Below are 19,431 nucleotides of genomic sequence, written 5' to 3' on the forward strand. Positions count from 1 at the left end.
ACTGTGTTACACTATAATGCTGTTCAAATACTGCAATGGGTACAAATCATGAAAATCCACTGTGATTGTATTCCTTGAGCATAATTTGGTATAACAGCCGTTTAGGTATCTTCCAGCTCAGACACTAGATTTCTCTTCATAACCACCAAGGTTTAAAATGCAATCTTAAAATTTTTTTTTTTAATTTTTTTGTCTATTTGTTTTGCCCTCAGTAATTCTTTTCTAGCTTAATATATGACATTGATTATATCAGTGCAAGATCCTTACATATTTCTTTGTCATCTTTGCTGTGTAACATGCAAGTTAGGGTTTGTCAGCATTTCTGGTTTAACCATGAATAATCATCACTACCCATTTTTGTCCGCTCTTGAAATAGTTTATGCACTTTTTATTCCAAAAGACTAATGTATGTTGATGATTATCAGAGGTTTCAACTTGTAAATCCTAACTTGTAAATACCCACATTGCCATGGATAGTAAGATAAATTTTATAACATGGAAGACTGTTGCAGAGATTTCTCATAATATATATCTAGGTCATAAAGGTGAAGCATGCTTTACCGTCATTCTCAAATTCATTGACTTGTATTATTGTTCATTGTTACTATTTACTACCAAAGTAAATCCTTATATCACAAAGGTAACTAGTGCTTTATCAAAATGTGGCCTTTGAAAGAAAGATCTGCTTTGCTGCTTGAGAGGTGATGACTGACCTCTGGTCTAGGTTAAGGAAAAAAAATGTTTAAATTATATTTAATATTATTTCCTGATCCTTGCTACAACAGTTTTTTCTTGCTGCCTACTCTGCATTTGGTTTTTGGTGTTGTCGACAGAGGACTAAAAGGCCTGTGAGGAAGGCGCTGTTTCTAATCAAATACAGATTTTTAAATGGGAACTAGCTGAATGTTCAGTCAGGGTTAATGTTACGTTCCCTATTTTGGTACCTTGTAGCCTTYACACCATCAGGCTCAAACAAAGCTAATCAAGGTCCTGTGATTTAAACCCCCTGTTCACCTGCCTGTTCAGGAAGATAGTTGTCACTTCGTCATCTGTCAGCCATTTCTGTCATTACCTTTACAATACACTATTAATAATCTTCATATAATCTTCATATCTTTTGTATTCTTTTTCTTCTTTGTTTATTTCTTTTCTGACATCTCATTTCACAGGCAGTCCAGAAAAGTGGAAAGATATAGCAGCCAAAAACAAACTAGGAAAAGCTCCGCAACTGAAACAGAAAGGTAGGATTGATGATATAATATGCAGTAAACATCTCTCATAATCAAACTGATTCCAGTGTTTCGAGTATACATCTAATATAACTGTTAAAGCAGAAAATGTGTAACAGTACCAAAAGCTATGTTGTTGTAACTGACAATATTATTTAGTCTGTATCTATATTATTACCACTGCTTGCTATGTTGCCATACATACAAAATTGTTCTGGCTTTCTCCACTGTTGCATATAAACTGAAAGGTAAAGATCAACAGTCCATTTAATGAGCCAAATCTGAGATCCGTTGCCACTAATTTGGTCTCTGTAAGATGAAATTTGGAGCAGAATATGTAGCATATTTAATTGGTATGGAATTAAACATTTCTTGTGCTTTACTACTAAATTTCTTTCTAAAATCTTTGTCTTTTATAATGAAGATGAAAAAAGTATATAAACAGATTAATAATTCAAGAGATCTGTGATCAAATTCCAAACAAACAAATGGCATGGCATAGTGTACTAACGTAACATAAAAGCTACAGCACAACTGATATCACACATGCACAAAAATGGCAATTTCAAATATGCATTTTACCTGGGGAAAGACCTTTATTTTCAGAGAGACTAATTTAACTTTATAATATACAAATGGTAAGTTCTATGTTTAAGTAACTATAGAAAATCTTATAATCTGTCATTACATAAAGTTAAAATCAACATTGGGACTTAATTTCTGGTTTCATTGAATCTTCCTGTACATTTATTATGATTGTAACTTTCAGCTTTGATTCTACAGTAATTTAGGGTTATGTATTCAAATTCTAAAGAAAAAGTGAAAAAAATAAAGGAAAGATAGGTACTGAAACATGGCTAGATCTAGTTAAGTTCTAAAGTTTGTGTCAGCTTAAGTATGAATAGTAACAAGGGATGAGATCCTGCTCTTGCCAGAAACAGATTTATATGAGTTTTGATTAGCAGAAGTGCACATCTGTTTACCTTGTGAGGTTTGAAAAACTTCCATGAACAACAAACATTTTTATTTTCAAAGAAAATGTGCATAATGCAGCAAAAATTCACATCTTTTATTTCATTTTACCGCTTCATGTTCCAGATTGGCTGTTCCTAACCTAAAGTCAATGGTTATATTTTTCTTGTTTTTGAAGAATTCATTGTCACAACAGCAGAGTTTCTGTTTCAGGTTAGACCAGAGACATTGCCTAAATTATGGATGAAATCCTTTCTGCTTTTAAAGCAGGGAGGGTTTTGCCATTGAGTTCTTTAAAGTCGGGGGGGGGGTCCCCCCCTTTTTTTTTTCTGATTTCTGAACAGTAAAGGGAGCTACTGCTTCCCTGACTTCCAGTGGGACTGAGGCTACAGTGGTCTCACAGTTGTTGATAATCATTCATGCTGTATGGCTAAAAAACTTGAAAGAAGCTGGGAAAGAAGAGAATATGAGAGAGGGATAGAAAGTAAATGGAGAAGAAAAAATAAGGGGAACATAAATAGAAAATATGGGAGCATAAAGGATAAGTAAGAGTTTAGAAAAGAAAGTGGTGGCAAAAGGACAAGGAAAAGAGAATGAGAGAGACTGGCGGAGTCCAAAAGAAAATCCCACAAGACCTGCATCTGGAGAAGTCCGTGTATCCGTATGTATGCTTGCATTTAAAACCTGAAATGACATTGTACAACCTGAGGGTGTCTTTCTTCTAAAATCATCATCAGTGCATACATCAAAAAACATTTACTTCACTAAATCCTGTGGTTTAATACTAATCTTATATGGGGAGTGTGAATCATAATTTTGAAATACTTGGAATTTCGAATATTGCAGATGGTAGGAACTGATTTGCAGGGACTATGATTGTGAAGTGTTACGCTGAATACATTAGCAGCACATGTGTTCTACCTCTAAGGATAAGCATGTAGTTATATTTAGGAAAAATGGGCTATTTGAGGTGTAGGCAATGTGTTTCTCTGCTTAAAATGACCACCCTAGGTCTGATTTTTTTTTTCTGGACATTTCAGGGCTTCTTACAGTTTTAACTCAAAATAACATACATCTGAGCATTTCTTCATGTATATGAGAAAAAGTGACTCCAGAGGCAACTGTGAAATGTTGCATATAATGTCTTATATGCAGAATTTCTGTGTGATTTAATGGTTTGAAAGTTGGTACTAAAGAGGCCTTCAGCTGGACTAATGATTCATGTGCTTTGATGAACTTTTTTCCCTTTTTTCATTGATCAGTCACCAGGTAATGGCTGTAGTCACCACTTAGTGCCAAGTGTATTTTTTTTTAAGCAGTGTGAAAACTTTTGACAGGTGTTTAGGAAAACTAGAAAAAAGCAGTCTGATTTTTTTTGCCCCAAGTTAAGGAAAGTTTCCAAAAGTGTCAGTCTGCATAGCTACTTTTTTTACATTCCAGCAGAAAAGAGAGCGCTGATTCTGATGATTTTAAAAGCAATGAACCCAGTGCAACAGCAGTGTAGGGGAAAGTGAATTACGCCTGTTCCTTTTACGCCTCCATAGCATGTGGTGTAGGCTTCTGTTTTCCATAAAGTGATTCACTACTGCTAGATGTTAGACACAAAAATGTCTAAACAAATCCGAGTGCTCTAGTTTAGTATTTAATCAAAAAGTTAACATTGCATTAATGCCAGAAGGTTTTGTTAACAGGCCAGTCAAATGGCAAATACAGCTCAATACTAGTTCTTCCCCAAATATCCATTTTTGTCTCAGATTTGGCCCTTGTTTTCCAATTCACAGATCTTGTCAAGTTAAGGTGATTACTGGGAATAAGAACCAGCATACTGTCAGCTTCTTTATAAAGCCCTTCAACATAATATGTAAGGTTAAGTTTCTATGTATTGTGATATCTTAGGAAATTTACATAAATGGAAGAAAGCAAATCCTTTCAGAATAGTTTACAGAGGTTAAGAGTTCTCTTAATAATTCCATGGTGAACCTTCAAAATGGGACTGTAACCTTTTCTGAAGTGGTAAAACTGCTTACTAGAACATCTAACATTTTTTGTGTCTGTATGAACAAGACTACAAAACTATGATGAAAAATTGTTTCACACCACTCTTGATTTGTTTTCTTTTACCCCTAACTGCTCACCCCAGAAATGCCAGAGTTGAGGCTGCCTGTCAGGTTTTATCACAACATTATGATGCAGTGTTTAACTGTATGGTACCTCCTGTATTTGCCATAGGATGYGCTGCCAGAGGTGTGCTGGATCAATGGTTATCACTTAGTTTTAGTTTTTCTTCATAGTGCCCTATGCAGCAGCATGTTTCATTTAATACATGGCAGTCAGGCATGAGTCTCAAGAGAAAGGAATTTGAGTTTTCTGATGGGAAAGCAGTGCTGGAATATTTAGATTCCCTGACAGACGGTTGCCAGTTGGGTTAACAGAGTAGCTGCTTGCGGGGTTGCGTTCCTCTGTGAGGACCAACAGTGCCTGGAGATGGCATATGCTCATACGTGCTGGTTGCAGTCTCATTGCTCACCACGTCTCATTCCTCTCCTATTATACCTCACTTCTGCCTCAGTTCCTCAGTCATACACCAGCTTTTGTCTCTCATACTTGTTCCTTTTTGTCTCATTCTCCTGACCAGCTATTTGCAGGATTCTTCCTTTCAGCAACTGGTCTTTCTTCTAACCCAGTAAATCCTTAATTGCATTCTTTTTTTTTTTTTTTTTTGCAGTTTCCTTTTAGCTCTAGTCTTCATTTTCACCCCAAGCATTTTTTGTCGCTATCTAAAACCCCAGGTAATGCAAGTCTTGAGTCTGATTTGTCTTCATTTTGATTAGGCAGATTCTCTATTTTTGTCTAGTGGAAGGAGACAGGTCTGTAAAGAGTGTATTACTGAAAGAACAGCAGTAAGTTTCTGAGTTTCGGGTCAGGTGCCTGTTCTGTAGCTGAGGCACAAGTTCTCCTAATGCTTCATTGGATTCTTAGATAAATTCCAGGATAGTGAGCCTCTAAAGTGAAACAGATTGGAACTGAGCACATGATGACCATGTTAAATTTGAGCATATTTCCATTGTGAAAACAAACAGAGTGGGCTCTGTATTGCCTTATATTAGATGTTTAAAAGCAGGTTGTGTGCAATAGTGTGGATTCCCTTTAAGTCAACACAGAGAAACAGGCATTTTCAGAACTCAGTTCATCTTCCTTATCTTTGGTTTCTCTTGCAACCAGGTGAATCAATCTCTGCAAGAATGTTACAGGTGTTCCCCACGCAGGCCTGGAATTAATGTTAAGCTTAAAAGAAATCCAGAGGATGGAAATATGCAATTAGAGCATTCAAGCAATTTATTGCAATCCTTTAACAATGTCATAAAAACACTCTGATTATGGTTGTGATTAGAGTGGTTTCCTGTCCAGAATACCACCAAAGAACAAAGTTCAAGATGGGAGGCATCTTTGTGTTATACTCGCCACCTTCTCAAAAGATGTTGTTTTCAAATTTGGCACTGGCTTCGTCCTTATCTAAAGAAATGAGGCCCCCATCTACAGTTAATAAAATTACTGAAGGGTGACAGTAACCAGTCTTGCTTGTAGCTTCCATTCATTGAGGACAAAGTGAGAAGACAGCTGTTTAGAGAATGACATCTTAACTGAACCAACTGTATGACTGAGTACAAAAGAGATAGCAGCTATTTCAGATAATTCTTATTTAAATTCTCTGAAGTAGAGAATTAACTTTCAAAGAAGTGAGGAAGTTTTCAGTTATGAAAAATAAATGGAAAGGCTTTTTGGTATGTTTTAAAAAACACCAAAGGTAGCACACACTTAGAAAGTTTGGGGAGTGCGTTCTTCTGTTGTTGYAATACTTAGAAGGAAACAAAAGCTCAAACACTGGGTGCTAGATTTACCTTATCACTCTCTAAACCTGTAGTGTTTCAGGTTATCTTATACATACAATATATGCAATTATTAAACTACTAATAATTATGCTTTATTTTCCTAACACAATCATTTTACTGCATATGTTAATGATGTTTTCATTAGTGTTCCTTCAGAACCTTTCTATTTTAGGGATCACTGCAGAAAGATACTGAAATACATAACTTATTTCAAGCTCCTAAGGAAACCAAGGGAATTACATATATGCTTACATATTGTCCTTTTTTAGGACATTAATTGGAATCTAGTTAATATTTTTAATCAAAATAAAACATGTACTTTGAAAACAGAAATGTGTTGTGTTAAAACTAGATATTCATAGCCTACTCTGTGGTAGTACTTTTCTGTGATGTGTGTTAGCCTGTGTTTGCTGTGTTCAAGATGCAGCTGGAGTTTTTGGCTAACTGCTCTACTCAGTGCAGTATATCAACTCCACAAGTAGAGTCATGTGTATGTGCAGTTGTAAGTGTTCTGCAGTTTGTCATTTTGAAAACTGATTTGTAGTCTGAATTAATAACCTCAGTCTGAAATGTCAGCACTGGTCCTGCAGCTGGGCTCAGTGGTTTGTTCATTGGTGGAGGGGGGCATGGGGAAGTGTGCCTGGAGCTAACAACTGAACAGTTTCTTTTTGGCCCTGATGTTTTAGGGGTCTGCTACCATGTCTTTCTGGAAGGGAACTTCCAACCCCACGAACGACTGAACAGCCAGTCATTAGGGGAAAACATCACACTCGCTCAAGGTCGAGTGAGCACTCTAGTATCAGACCATTATGCTCTGTACATCACCTAGCGCCCGGAGGGTCGGCACCACCTTCTCCACTTCTGACAAGGTTGCTATTCCATGTACAGCCCAGCTTTCGTGTTCTGCCTCCCAGGTGTCAGTGTGGTGTTGTACTTTCCTGAGCATACATGGCGCGTTCACTCATTCTGGCACTGTAGATTATCCTCTCTTCATGGTATTTACACTTCTCCCATATCCTTTACTCCGCCTAGCTTCACCATCCAGACGGTACTTTTTACTGTTGAATTTAAATAGTTATGCAGTGTAAGAGTAAAAATTTGGCTGTGTTTTGTCCTTCCATTGTTGTGTTTTGCTTTGTATCCATATGCAAATTATCAAAGCATTTTGCTTAAACACTGTGCAGGAAATAACATGCTGTTCACACAGCTAACTCTCATCCTACAGGCTAAGAGAAAGTCAGTTGATCTACATATTATGAACCCTAACAGTATTTTGAACACGTACAAATGTTTTGCTTAAAATTGCAAATGGTTGGCAAATTATCTACTTGCAACTTTAGTGTAGTAGACAAACAGTGCCTCTCCGCTATGATGAGTGTGACATTACTGTAACTGGCAAGAAAGTTTAAAGGTAAGCTCTCCCTGTGAGTGATGCGCTTCTCGCCTTTCCTTTCTTTTCCCCTAGTTGTTGGAAGTGGTCTGCCTTACCAACTTAGAGCGTTCCAAAGATGTGTGATGTGTTAAACTCAGATACTCAGTATATCTGTAAGAAACCAAGTAGCCAAGGGGCTCTGAAATAATACTAGCTAGAATTCAGCCAAAGTTAATGGGTTTAAAATATTTATTTAGGTGGGAATATTAAAAATCTTACACATTGCTCTTTGCACTTTCCATTTTGTACTGTGTATGCACACACACACACTTGCACACAATACCAACATTAATAAAAGTTTTCTTTTTTGCTCAAATTCAGGGAAAAAAAAACATTATCCCATGGGATTAGTTGCTTACAGTCCAATTCTCTGTGGCCTCACACAATTATTGCATCAGCACAAAGGGAATACAAATGTTAATAAAACATAAAGGTGGCATTTTGTGCTGTCTTTGTACCAGTGCAGCAGAACAATCATACTCTTAGAATCGTGTGTTATAATCACAAATGATTCCTAGAAAACTGCTTACAGTTCATTGGGTTTTGAATAGTACTTTCTCAAAGAAAAAAAAAAGACTGAAGCTCTTTTTCCTGAGTTGAAGATAGTTAGAGAAACTAAAGATAAAGCCATATAAATTCACTAGGTATCCAGACCTGAGTATGTGCGTATGGCATACACCAGAAGCTAACTACTTCAAACCTATCTTCTGTATATGCAATTAAATATGTGTTTAGAACTCAGAATATATAAATTCTCTTCATTTGGGTTATTTTATTTTTATCTTCATTTCATCTGCAGAATACATCAACAAGGAAGTCCCACACAGTCTCCTCCTGCAGACACATCCTTCAGCAGTCGCAGGGGAAGACAGCTACCGCAAGTTCCAGTAAGAAGTGGCAGTATAGAGCAAGGTATCAAATAATGAGCTCATCATAGCTCAGACTCTTTGATTTCTTACCTTTCTTTGCTTTACTCAAAGTCTGCTTTTGTAACTACATATTCAATGCTCTATTTCTACCCATAAAGCAATAGAAGAGAATGGAGGCATATTTCTAGTCTGGAAAGTCCAGCAGAGTTTGACTAGCAGATTATTACACATGATATAATTGCCTTAATTTTTTAGTACCCTTTTTTGTCTGTCCACTTTAAAATTTCTATTAGAGTCATTATAGTTTCCGTTCACATTTTTCCATGAACACGTTTAGTTTGTGTTCAACTAAAGAAATCAAGAGACAAAATTTTCACAACAAAACAATATTATTAATTTCTTATTTTGTGATTTATTTTAATTGTTGTGCATTGCTAACATAAATAAATAATAAATAAATATCATAATTTTTTTTTCCTGTGGAGTGAGACATTGGTCCAGTGAGTAAAGAATGAAAACAATGAGCATGAGAAATGTGAAAGAACAGGTTATCTGCTGTTACATTCGCAAAAATAAATTAGTCATGAAAAGAGAACCGTTCTTTTTTGGAAAGCACAATGTAGGCCTAGTGGTTGTGGAAGATGTTTTTTGCATACAAATATCAAATGAGTATGAATATTGCTCTTTTCTAGCAACAAACTCTACACACAGTATGAGCTATTATGGGAAAATGAAATGTCTGTAAAATTAGTTTTAATATCACAGTGGGTAATATGTGTACATTTAGGATTTTTTTCTATCTTTAAAAGCCTGTTTTCTCACTGACTACAAGCAACAACTCAGATTGCCATATACTACAAGGTTTTCTTCGACATGGGAATGAAAGGAATGTTTCTAATGTTGATATATTGTAGTGCTTCTACAACAGTTAATGGACCTTTTTCTTCAATACATAATGTTCCTGACCATGACCTTTTTATAAAGTTAGATTACCATAGCTTTTTTATATGATGCACAATGGTTTATGTTGACATACAATCAGCTTACATTAATTTTGTGGCTTTGAGCTGTGATGGCATACTACACTTTCAAATAACCTTTTATCAAAAATGTTTTCCTGTTTAATACATGTTTATTGTGAATGATTGCTATACTAATACAAGTGGCTCTTACTCAGTTTCAACTTTATATTTGAGCGTTCTAGTTTTGTTTCCTAATGAACGAAGGACTCTCTGGGTTATGAACTAGCAACAGACTACATTTACAGCTTCTATTTTTACATATTAGTAAGTTAGGAGTTTTTTAGGGAAACATAATGAGAGATGAATTTCGTGTTTATTTCGTATTTCTTTTGCAATTCCAGAACTTGGTAGACTACAAATGATGAATTAGCTTTTAATTTAATTTTAATTTGGTTTTCCTTTGGGTATTCATCTATCATCTTTCTCTTGTTTTTGGTAATTARTATGCTGCGAATAAAATGCCATGAAAATGAGTAGAGGTGGGTTGTAATTATACAGAAGAACAAAAAAAAAAGAAAATTTGAAAGTTAAACAGAAGGCTAAAGCTGTTGTAAGTTTAGAAAGTTGTTGATACCATGAACATCCCTGAAGTAATGCTGTTTCATTGAATACTTATTTACATCTGTGATTGATACGCTTGTGACATGTATAAAATGTACAAGGAAGACGCTACATATCCTTCACTTCACTGTTATGCATTATACCCCCTATGTCAATATGGCTGTATTACTGCAATGCAATCCAAGACTAAAGAGATTTCCTTCTCTACATCCTACTTTGGTTTCGTCTAGGTGACTGACTTGTCCTTTTGAAAGAGAAATTTTCTATTTTTTTCCATGTTTACCAGTTTTTTCAAGCTGAGACTATATTTGCAAATAAGGACTAAATTTAGTAGAATTTCATAAAATGACACTATTTAATTTTTGTTGTCAATATCTTCTGAAATACCTATGACAGTATGAATAAACTTCAAGCTTCTGTAAGAAAATAAATTCAGTGAGGCTATAAAACCATAATATTTGCTCTGAATTAATGTATCAAATTTTGACATCTATTTCATCTCTTTAATCCTTGGCAATTCCGTATCATGGTCAAATGGAGTGACTAGAAGACATTTGACCCTAATGTAGGATTGAATCCAAAACATGTTGAAGTCAGTGTAAAATTTTCCATTAACTGTGTTTGGAACTGAACTATGTTCTTAATAATTGAAATTCACAGTCACTGTGGATATAAATGATGTTAAAATCTAGTGCAACCTACAGCTGTTATAGGGAGTAGCATTTCAAAATTCTTTTCATTTCCCTCATTTGTAAACAAAGCTATTTGTTCGTGACACATCCTGTGTTTCAAGGGATATCCTGTGTTTCAAGAGAATTCTCTGTAATACACTGTGAGTTATCATTTTGATATTAAAATAATCCTTTAGGTTTTACGCTCTACACAAATTCTCTTGTGTCAGAAGGGACCAATACACATCTGAATATATACATCTGTGAATCTAAATCTGTTTTACAGATCATAGTAATTGTTGTAAAAAGACTGAATTTCTTTAAATCAAGAATGTTTTTTTTCCTTTGCTATTTGCATATTCAGGAGGCATAGGAGACTCTATTAATGTAGTTTTATTACTCTTTAAAGCTCACTTTATGAAAAAATGAGAGTTAATGAAGGAGCAAGAGGCTGTTAGTAGTTTTATCTTGAGAAACAGTGATACTGTAACATTCAGTCTTCTCTTATAAATGATAATGTCCATGCTAATATAAGGCTTCTTCTAGGACTGACATTGTATCTTAGACATTCCATTTTGTCATTGTCACATTTAGAACTWAAAAAAACCCGTCATTTCATTGTCTGTACCAGGTCATGTCTATTTAGTTGCTGCTCTGGTCAACAGTTTGAGGGTCATAAAAGGTCAACTTGTGAGAAAACGAGGTACAAGGTGCTACTGATCAGGAACCATAAATGTAAAGGAAAAAGTCCATTTTAATCTTTTTACTAAACCTCAGAATAGCATAATTAAAAAACAAACAAAAAAGTTCTTGGAGATTGTGTTCTAAAGGGAATAGCTGCCTAGGATAGTTTGGAAGAAAAAATAAATGCTAGGTATTTTCACTTGGAAGAGTTGTAAAAATTTAAATAATGTTTTTAGCAAGTCCAATACATAAAGACTTTTTAAAGCAGTTAGTTAAGATTGTAAACTTCTTTTAAGCAAGGGGATTTTTATTTTAATTGCAATGATATTCAAGCAAGGCATGGCTGTACCTGTTTCCAGTGCAGCCCCATCAGCACTAGTTCCCAGACTCCAAGATGCACGGAGATCTTACATCAGGATAAGGTTCTGAGATGCTAGATTATGAAATTTAGTCTATATCAGTATGGCTGGGTGCCTTTGTTTTCAGTAAATCACAATTCAGTAGTCATTATCTGAACTTACTCTACTTAAGAAGCATTTTTTATTTCTTTTTTTTTCCTGACAATTTTGTAAAAGGACCTAATAATAAGGTATTTTCACTCAGTGCCTAAAGCAGTGAAATTCTAAGCCATGGTAAGGACAATGCCGTGTTCTCAATATGTCATCTTGTGCCAAATTGTAAGAGATTTGCATCAGTGTTTGTTACTGGCGCAACGTTGGAACGGAACTTTGCAAATCGTGTGTGAAAGTTAAGGGGGGGGATTCTGCATTAACTTTGTTTTTCGTGCTGTTTATCTAACAACTTTGTTGTGTAGTTGCATGGGTTTTTTTTAATGATACTTTTGCATAAAGCTTATTTCTGCAATCTTTGCTCAGTCCATTCTCTGTCATAGCGACTATGGAACTTCACAGGAATTCTTGCTTGAATAGGATTTTAGGGTGGGTCTGTGTACTTTTTGTATRGTGGTTAATCATCTTACTGATCAATGAATACAGACTGAAGATCTGTAGCATTGTTCTACACTACTTGTTAGCTGCCGTAGATAATATTAGGACAGAAATCAAACAAGTGAATAAGAAAAGTTATATTATGTGCTGTTAAAATTTATGAACTAGCAAGATAAAGGTGTGATAGTTGTTGGTTTTCTAGAAATGATCTTTTGGAGTGAATTCAGGCCAAACATCATTCTCCTTGTGTCTGCTTTTATTTGACTCTTTGCAGGACAGTTGTTTTTCATATGCTCAAGAATGTGGTTTCATGTTTCAGAAGTCCTATAATGACAGTAAGGATTGTGATAATCAGCAGCCTATTTACATCTAAAGAACATCTGTAAACATGACTGAACTAGTGTTTTTGTATCTGTTTACAGTGACATAAATAGCAATAAGCCTTATGCAGTGGCCTTTAAAGAAGTGGAAGTGTGACCAGAGAAAGAGAGAATTATACCTCCATTAAGTGTTGCAGTATCTTAACCCGTGTTAGAAAAAAACTGCACGAGCCTTGTACATATCTTGTATCCACGTTGAAGTGCATGTGTGTGTGTGCGTGTGTGTGTGTGTGTTGCTGTTTCATGAAGGAAAACTACTTTGAAGACTGTGCTTGTACTGAATGGTGATTACTTTTATAAAGTTCATGTATATAATATATATGTATGTAAACATATACAAATCTCTAAAGATAATCACAACATAGAGGAATGAAGTGTGTTGATGTTCAGTTTCCTTTTAACAAACAAGAATCAGAATTTCATATGAAAAAACAGTATGTTGTTAAATAATACATTTGAGTTGCAAATATCTTTTCATCATTAATCAGCTTAAGAACCTAAAATATGAATAGTTAGAGAAAAGCAGCTTTATGTATATGTGTTTGATCATTGAAGTCTCATTGTAGCCAGTGAGAGTTTTGCTTGAGTAATGGTAAAAGATCAGACCCTTTCATTTAAAACCTTTTTTCAAATCTATCAGTATAAAATTTGAGGTGCCAAAGGAAAAGAATAAGTCATTTTAATTTTAGATTTTAATGTTTTAGTATTTTTTTTTTGTCTTCATATTTCTGGTTTTATTTTGAAATTATTAGGTGGCACTACATATTCTGAGGCAGCTTGTGGAATCTTTACTCACACTGAAGAGTATTTTCTGTCAGCACTGCTAACTCTTGCAAATTAATTCAAGCCTCATAATGTTTTAGGTTTTCCTTAAAGACCCTTTTTCAATAGTCAAGTAATTTGAATATCAGTTCATAGAAAGTAAATATGTAAAACTCATTATTGCAGAAAAAGGCTTCAAAACATAAAATAGGGCTATATGATTCAGAAGTTAGAAAGATACTTAATTTTATGATTTTATATCGTTCATAAACTTGGGTTTGACAATACTACTGTAGCAGAATACTTAAAGAATCCACAATCTGGATCTTAGTGACTTCATTGTTCCTGTTAATTTTAAAGAAGAGATCATAGGCTTTATTATTTGTCATGGTTTATCATTTTAATTTTCTACATTACTTTTACATATGCTGTAGTATGCCTACTGTACATGCCATTGTCACTTGTAACACATTTCTTTATCTAACTTTAAATTTGCTGATTTCTTTTTCTGTTTCCATCATTCCGTGCATTTAATTCATTGAAGAACAAGAGAATTTTAACTCTTCCACAAAAGGTAAATATTTATGTAATTTTTTACAAATGTTTGGCAACTGTTAATACTGGCTTTTCCCTCAATATATTCCATGTCAGTATGTTATATTTAGTTAACAGTGTTTACCCAGTGATAAGGTTCTTTCTTAAATATCCGTATGCTATCTGATATCCCTCTTTCGAATCTGAAAGTGATTTCTCTTGTGATGTCTAATTTTCCCATGGAAATGCTATATGCTGGAGTATAGTATTAACAGGAGTGGTCATGGTGTTTTACCTGGCTCAGAACCTGCTAGTTTGGGTTAAAGTTTATTCAAAAACTAAGAGTTAATTAAGAGTTACCTAAGCCCTTCTTGAGGTCTGAATGTCTGCTTCTAATATAATGGTAATGACGCAGCCATGGCTACAGGCATCAGTGAAGGATGTTTCATAGATCTGTGGTTAGGATAGTTGAAAGTGATGCTGGCCAGACACTATCCGTTATATGCAGAGACATTCTGAAGAAAAGTTAGTTCAACATGACCTGTTTATTTTCATGACAAGCCCTTAACCCTCTCAGAAAGCTAAGCATGATCTAGGGCAGGTTTCTGCAGGCAGGCATAAAATTCTCGCAGGTGTAGTTTTGACCTCCTATGAATTCTCCATGGTCTGTGCTAATATCTGTCAGTCAGTGAGCTTTGATGATACTAAGTCTGTTCCAGGAAGTGAATAGTGCAATCTGTCTTGTCCCTATCAAGGCAATATTGCAGATAAGTCCTGTTTTTATTTTTTTTCTGGAATTAAGAGTTATCTCAAAGTCAGGATAAAACTTGGAGAGGGAAAAAAAACAATCCTATTTAATGTTAACAGCAAAATACTATACCACATAAACATTAATAGCACAGATGAACCTTTAGTGAACTTCAGTGTTGAATTCTTTAGATCTGGGGAAATTCTGGTCTGAATCCAGGCTTTGGTGGACCAAAGCCAATTTGTATCATGGATTTGAATCAGAATATCTGCTACGACTTCTTTATTTTGTGAAAGGATGGATCCCACTGATCCATTCAGAGTTTCTTAGGTAAAATGCAGTAGCTGTTTTACTAGCTAAGAACACCAACATCCATGTCAATGCTCAAGAGTGTTTTCATCACAATCTGAAAAGAATTAGATGAAAAAGAAATAGTGTTGAAATCAGATATTCACTCTCACAGATTATTTTGCAGTATTAATAGCACTAAGAATGATTGATTTTACAAATTATTTGAGTCCATCATTTTTGCTTTCTTCTGTCTTTATATTTCTCTCAAACAGAACAGTGCAAATCAATTATTCCAGTTTATTGTTTATGTTTCTTTCAAGTTCTGAGACCTCACTCTAATTTAGACAGCAGTGGATGTTTCTTTGTTAAAAACAATTTATTTTAGGCAAAGAAACTAGAACATGCCTATATAACTGTAGGTTTGTAAAAGAGCTTGTTTCCACCACATTTGGAGGGACCTGGCCAGATTCTGGGAGTTGACAGAAGGTGATGGGATCTTTCCACACATAGATTCCTCTGGCTCAAGGGGTTTCCCAGGCAGGATGGGGCTGAATGCAGCTGCAGCCTGGAGGCAGAAGAGTTGAGCAGAATAAGGGGAAAGTGGAGCAGTGGCCATTCTGGGGGACCAGGAATAACTTGAAGYTCAACTGACTGGCACTAGTAGCCCACTGTCACCTCTGACTTTCCCCAGGGAAGACCAAGAGATAAAAAGAATGGACAATAGATGAATGAGAGATAGGGGTTTTGGATGTCACCAGATATTGTATGAAAAGAGAAATAACTCTGCAGGAGATGTGAAGAACATTTCAGCCAGACAAATACACAAGTCAAGCATCTGTTCCACTTAATCAGTGGGAAGGGTCACTGTAAAATCTTCAGATTGCTAAAGTGCCAAACTGACTTGGATTGCTGCCAAAATCAGTGGATTAATTTTTTTCAGATTCTAAAAAGTATGTGTTTTCTTGTTGTTTTCTTTTAAATAGCAGCTTCTGTTTGGGCCTTCTTTGGAACTGCTAGAGGAAAAAGTGCAAACTGACTGCTGCAGCTGCCAGTTCAGTTTTTTATATTAGCATATCTTCCTTCAGGAGTAAGTTGTTCAACTTGAAGTGGCCKCTATGCCTCTGTGTATACTGGGGGACCCAAACTCATTTCCGAGCTTGACAGCTTGAATCTGTGTTTTGGTCATACCTCACTTCTATTTTGGGAAGAGACCTAGAGTCATATCAACTGTCATGGAAGTGAAACCTATGCACACAAGCTTAAAGGGAGCCACAACACATTCTAGTGATGTCCAGGGATCCAGGCTGCAGGGCCTGCTTCAGAGCATGTCAACCTCACATCCAAATCTAACTGATAGGCACTTTTTAAAGTTGTATGTGCAGAGAAGCGATTAATGAGGTCTGTGTGTTAGTAATAGATTGATTTTTCAGTATTAGGAACCCTAGATTTCAAAACACATTTATCTGCTCATGATTTCAAATTTTGGGGTGTTTTTTAGATTTCACATTTTAGTTTGTTGTGAATTTTTAAAGTCATGAAGCGTACCACAAGGATGCTTTGTGTGTGCACATTGCAAAATTTAGCCTGAAGGCTGCAAAGAAGTAACTTGGAGACTCTCCTGTATTATTTCTAAAACACTCTTTCTGAGTCCAATACCATTCTCGGTTCTCTCCTTTCTGTTACACAGCCAGTCCTTCCATGAATACTCCCCTTCCCTCTCACTCACTTCCCTTACGCACTCCAGTGGGTAATTCTCCAATCCAACTCTTACTGCTGTTTTGTTCCCCTGCCTTTGTTCTGGCCATTGGTTCTGCCTAGTTTCTTCTCCAGTTTCCACTTCTCAGTTCTTAAAAACAAATACCACTTTTTTCCTGATTTCAACCCACAGAACGTCTAGGCAGTGTAGAGAGATAGAGCTCCTGGCCTTTGCAGTGCAGAAGGGCTAGCTACTCATGCTTCTAGACCTCATTGTAGCTGTTTGTCATTGGTTCACCTTTTTTTCTTAGTATGAACACTGAGATTGAAGAACAGGTCAGATCTCTGTGTGCCAGCTTCTGTAATGAGGAAGAGCTTCCTGAACCTGCTGTTCCCTTGACTGTGCGCAAACAGGGAGAAAAGTGCACAAGAGCAGAGTCGTGGTCTCTGTTGCTAATTGACAGATCTGTAGCCTCACAGTCCTGGCAGTAGATTCCACTGATTGTTGCCAGTAATCCCGTATTTGTTATAGCGCTTGTGGAAGTCCTGAACTTCCAGGTATACCCTGGAAGATCAAATGAAATCCATTTTATTGTTAAAGCATAGGCCTTTAGCATATTAGCATATTTTTAAAGCATAGGTGCAGTGGGAGTTAGCAGTGCTCTTAGGTAGTGAATTAAGCCACAGTAAAAACACCTGGTGCAATATAGGAATGCCCTGATACATTGCTACTGTGAAATAGGTTTTATGAGATAAAATTTCATTTCAACTTACTTTTCAGTAGCTTCCATGTGTATGCAAATCTTTCTGTCATTTTTCACTTTCAGACTTTTTCACTTAAAGTTTGCATCATAAAGAATATGATATATACTGGTAAGGGTTACAGCCATCTTGATGCCAATTTCTTCTTTTTACCTAGCTTACTCCAGCAGTTAATAGTACAGGTAAGACTTGGAGGATTTCCAGCTTGTACTGTTTGCCCACACCTCCTTTCTATTTTCTCCACCTTGTGCAGATATATGCTCAAGAGCAGAATCTGTGTTTGTTGCAGACATTGCCTTTACAGGAAATGGTATAACCAGTACTAAAACATTCATCGGTTTTATATAGGCTAGCAAAGAGGACTGTGATTATCTATTTTAATCACTGACCAGGTAATGTCATTTCTGGTTGTGGCATTAAGCTTATATTTGTGTTTGAGCAAGACTGCCTTTCTAGAAAGGTATCTTCACTTAATGTAATGGCTGCAAGTGATGGAAAATTTTTCCAGTGCTTAACTACCTGACTTTTTAAACATAGATCATATTACTTGTCTGACTTTTCTCTAACTTCTTTTTAGCTTTTGGATATTATTGTACCTGTATCTGCTAAATTACAGAGCCTTCTACTCTCAGAAATCTTCCAACATGTAAATGATTATGGACCGAAATCAAGTCATATATCTGCTTTCTTTTTAATCACTAAATCTGTTTTTGCAAGACAGCTCTATGGACCTCATATAATTCTCATGACTTGTCCCTGAATCTTTTTTGACAGCTGTATGCTTGGAATGATAGTCTTCCTAAAATATCTGAATCTCTTTGCCCTTAGATAAATTGAGTATCTTCCAGTTTCCAGGAGTTTTTTGATGTCCTAAAACTCCCTATCTTTTTCATCTGTATGGCATTTAAGGATTTATTTTTCTTTTCTTAAGTATAAAGACTTATCTTGATATACTTTGCCAAAATTTCCCTTCTGATCTCTTGCTTTATTGTTTGCTAGATAGCAGCAAGTCTCCACTTCAGATATTGTGACTTTTCACTAGTGGTACATGTGTAGTATGTCCAGCAGTTCAGTGTTGGGTGGAAGGTTGTTTGGCTTGGAATTTGAAGGTGGTCAAGAATCAAGATGGTCACATTGCTCCACAGGAAGTAGTTTTAGTGCTAAAATAATTTTAATCCCTTCTTTCAAATGTTTAAGTGAGTTCTTTTTAAATGTTATTTATTATCAAGATCCAAAGCTTTCTAAAGTCTGCAGAATTTAGACTGTCTTTGATGACTGTTGTAATGTGAAAGAGATGGATATCTAAACATGCAGGTTTGGGAATTAAAAGCTAGAGTTAGAAAGGCAGCTGTCACATTTTTGCTGTTCCTTAATAGTTCAGCCTGTGGTACAGTCCTTATTTAGATGAACCCACATATAAATATTTTATAGATTATACTGTCAACTTAGTGTACAGGTGTTTATAGCACCATACCATTTAAGATAATTTACAAAAATGCATTGTTTACTCCCACTTTCAGACCTTAAATAGAGGACTTAAAAACTCAAAATTAGTTCAGTTTCATTTCTAGTTTCAACTAGCTAATGCTATCAGATGTGACTCTAAAAACCTTACCATAGCACTGACATATTAAAAGGGGTATAAAATTTTAGTAAAAAGATAATCTTTTTGAAAAATTAAGAAATGGCCATCTCCTTTAAGATATTGGTCTGGCCTAATTTTCTCTGAGAGTAGGTTGTAGGCTGCAAGTGAGAGAGCTGTAGCCATTTTCTTTAGTTTATTCCCTGCCTCCTATTAGTAACCTATTATGGATTTGTATATTTTAGACAATTGAAGGAGATCATATATTTTATAGGCTGTCAATAAAAAATGAGAAGTGCTTTCCATATAATGGAAGCATGCATCAAGAACTGTCCTTAGTTTTTAACAAGAAATATTTTCAAGTTTTTGAGATTACTTTATGAGTAAAAAAACCCTCTTC

The 19,431-nt window shown here is 35.6% G+C and overlaps 1 protein-coding gene across 1 annotated transcript in view; it reads left to right on the forward strand.

The window, feature by feature from the left end:
• Nucleotides 1-19,431, forward strand: part of RIMS1 (regulating synaptic membrane exocytosis 1) — a 354,268-nt gene that overhangs the window by 246,576 nt on the left and 88,261 nt on the right. Inside the window, exons 32-35 of the mRNA XM_026089988.1 lie at nucleotides 1,170-1,241; nucleotides 6,778-6,960; nucleotides 8,323-8,435; nucleotides 13,964-13,993. Coding sequence (XP_025945773.1) covers nucleotides 1,170-1,241; nucleotides 6,778-6,960; nucleotides 8,323-8,435; nucleotides 13,964-13,993 — 398 coding nt within the window. The remainder of the gene's footprint in view (nucleotides 1-1,169; nucleotides 1,242-6,777; nucleotides 6,961-8,322; nucleotides 8,436-13,963; nucleotides 13,994-19,431) is intronic.

The sequence above is a fragment of the Apteryx rowi genome, unplaced genomic scaffold (genome assembly GCF_003343035.1).
Source record: "Apteryx rowi isolate R43461 unplaced genomic scaffold, aptRow1 scaffold_84, whole genome shotgun sequence".
In the NCBI taxonomy this organism is placed as follows: Eukaryota; Metazoa; Chordata; class Aves; order Apterygiformes; family Apterygidae; genus Apteryx; species Apteryx rowi.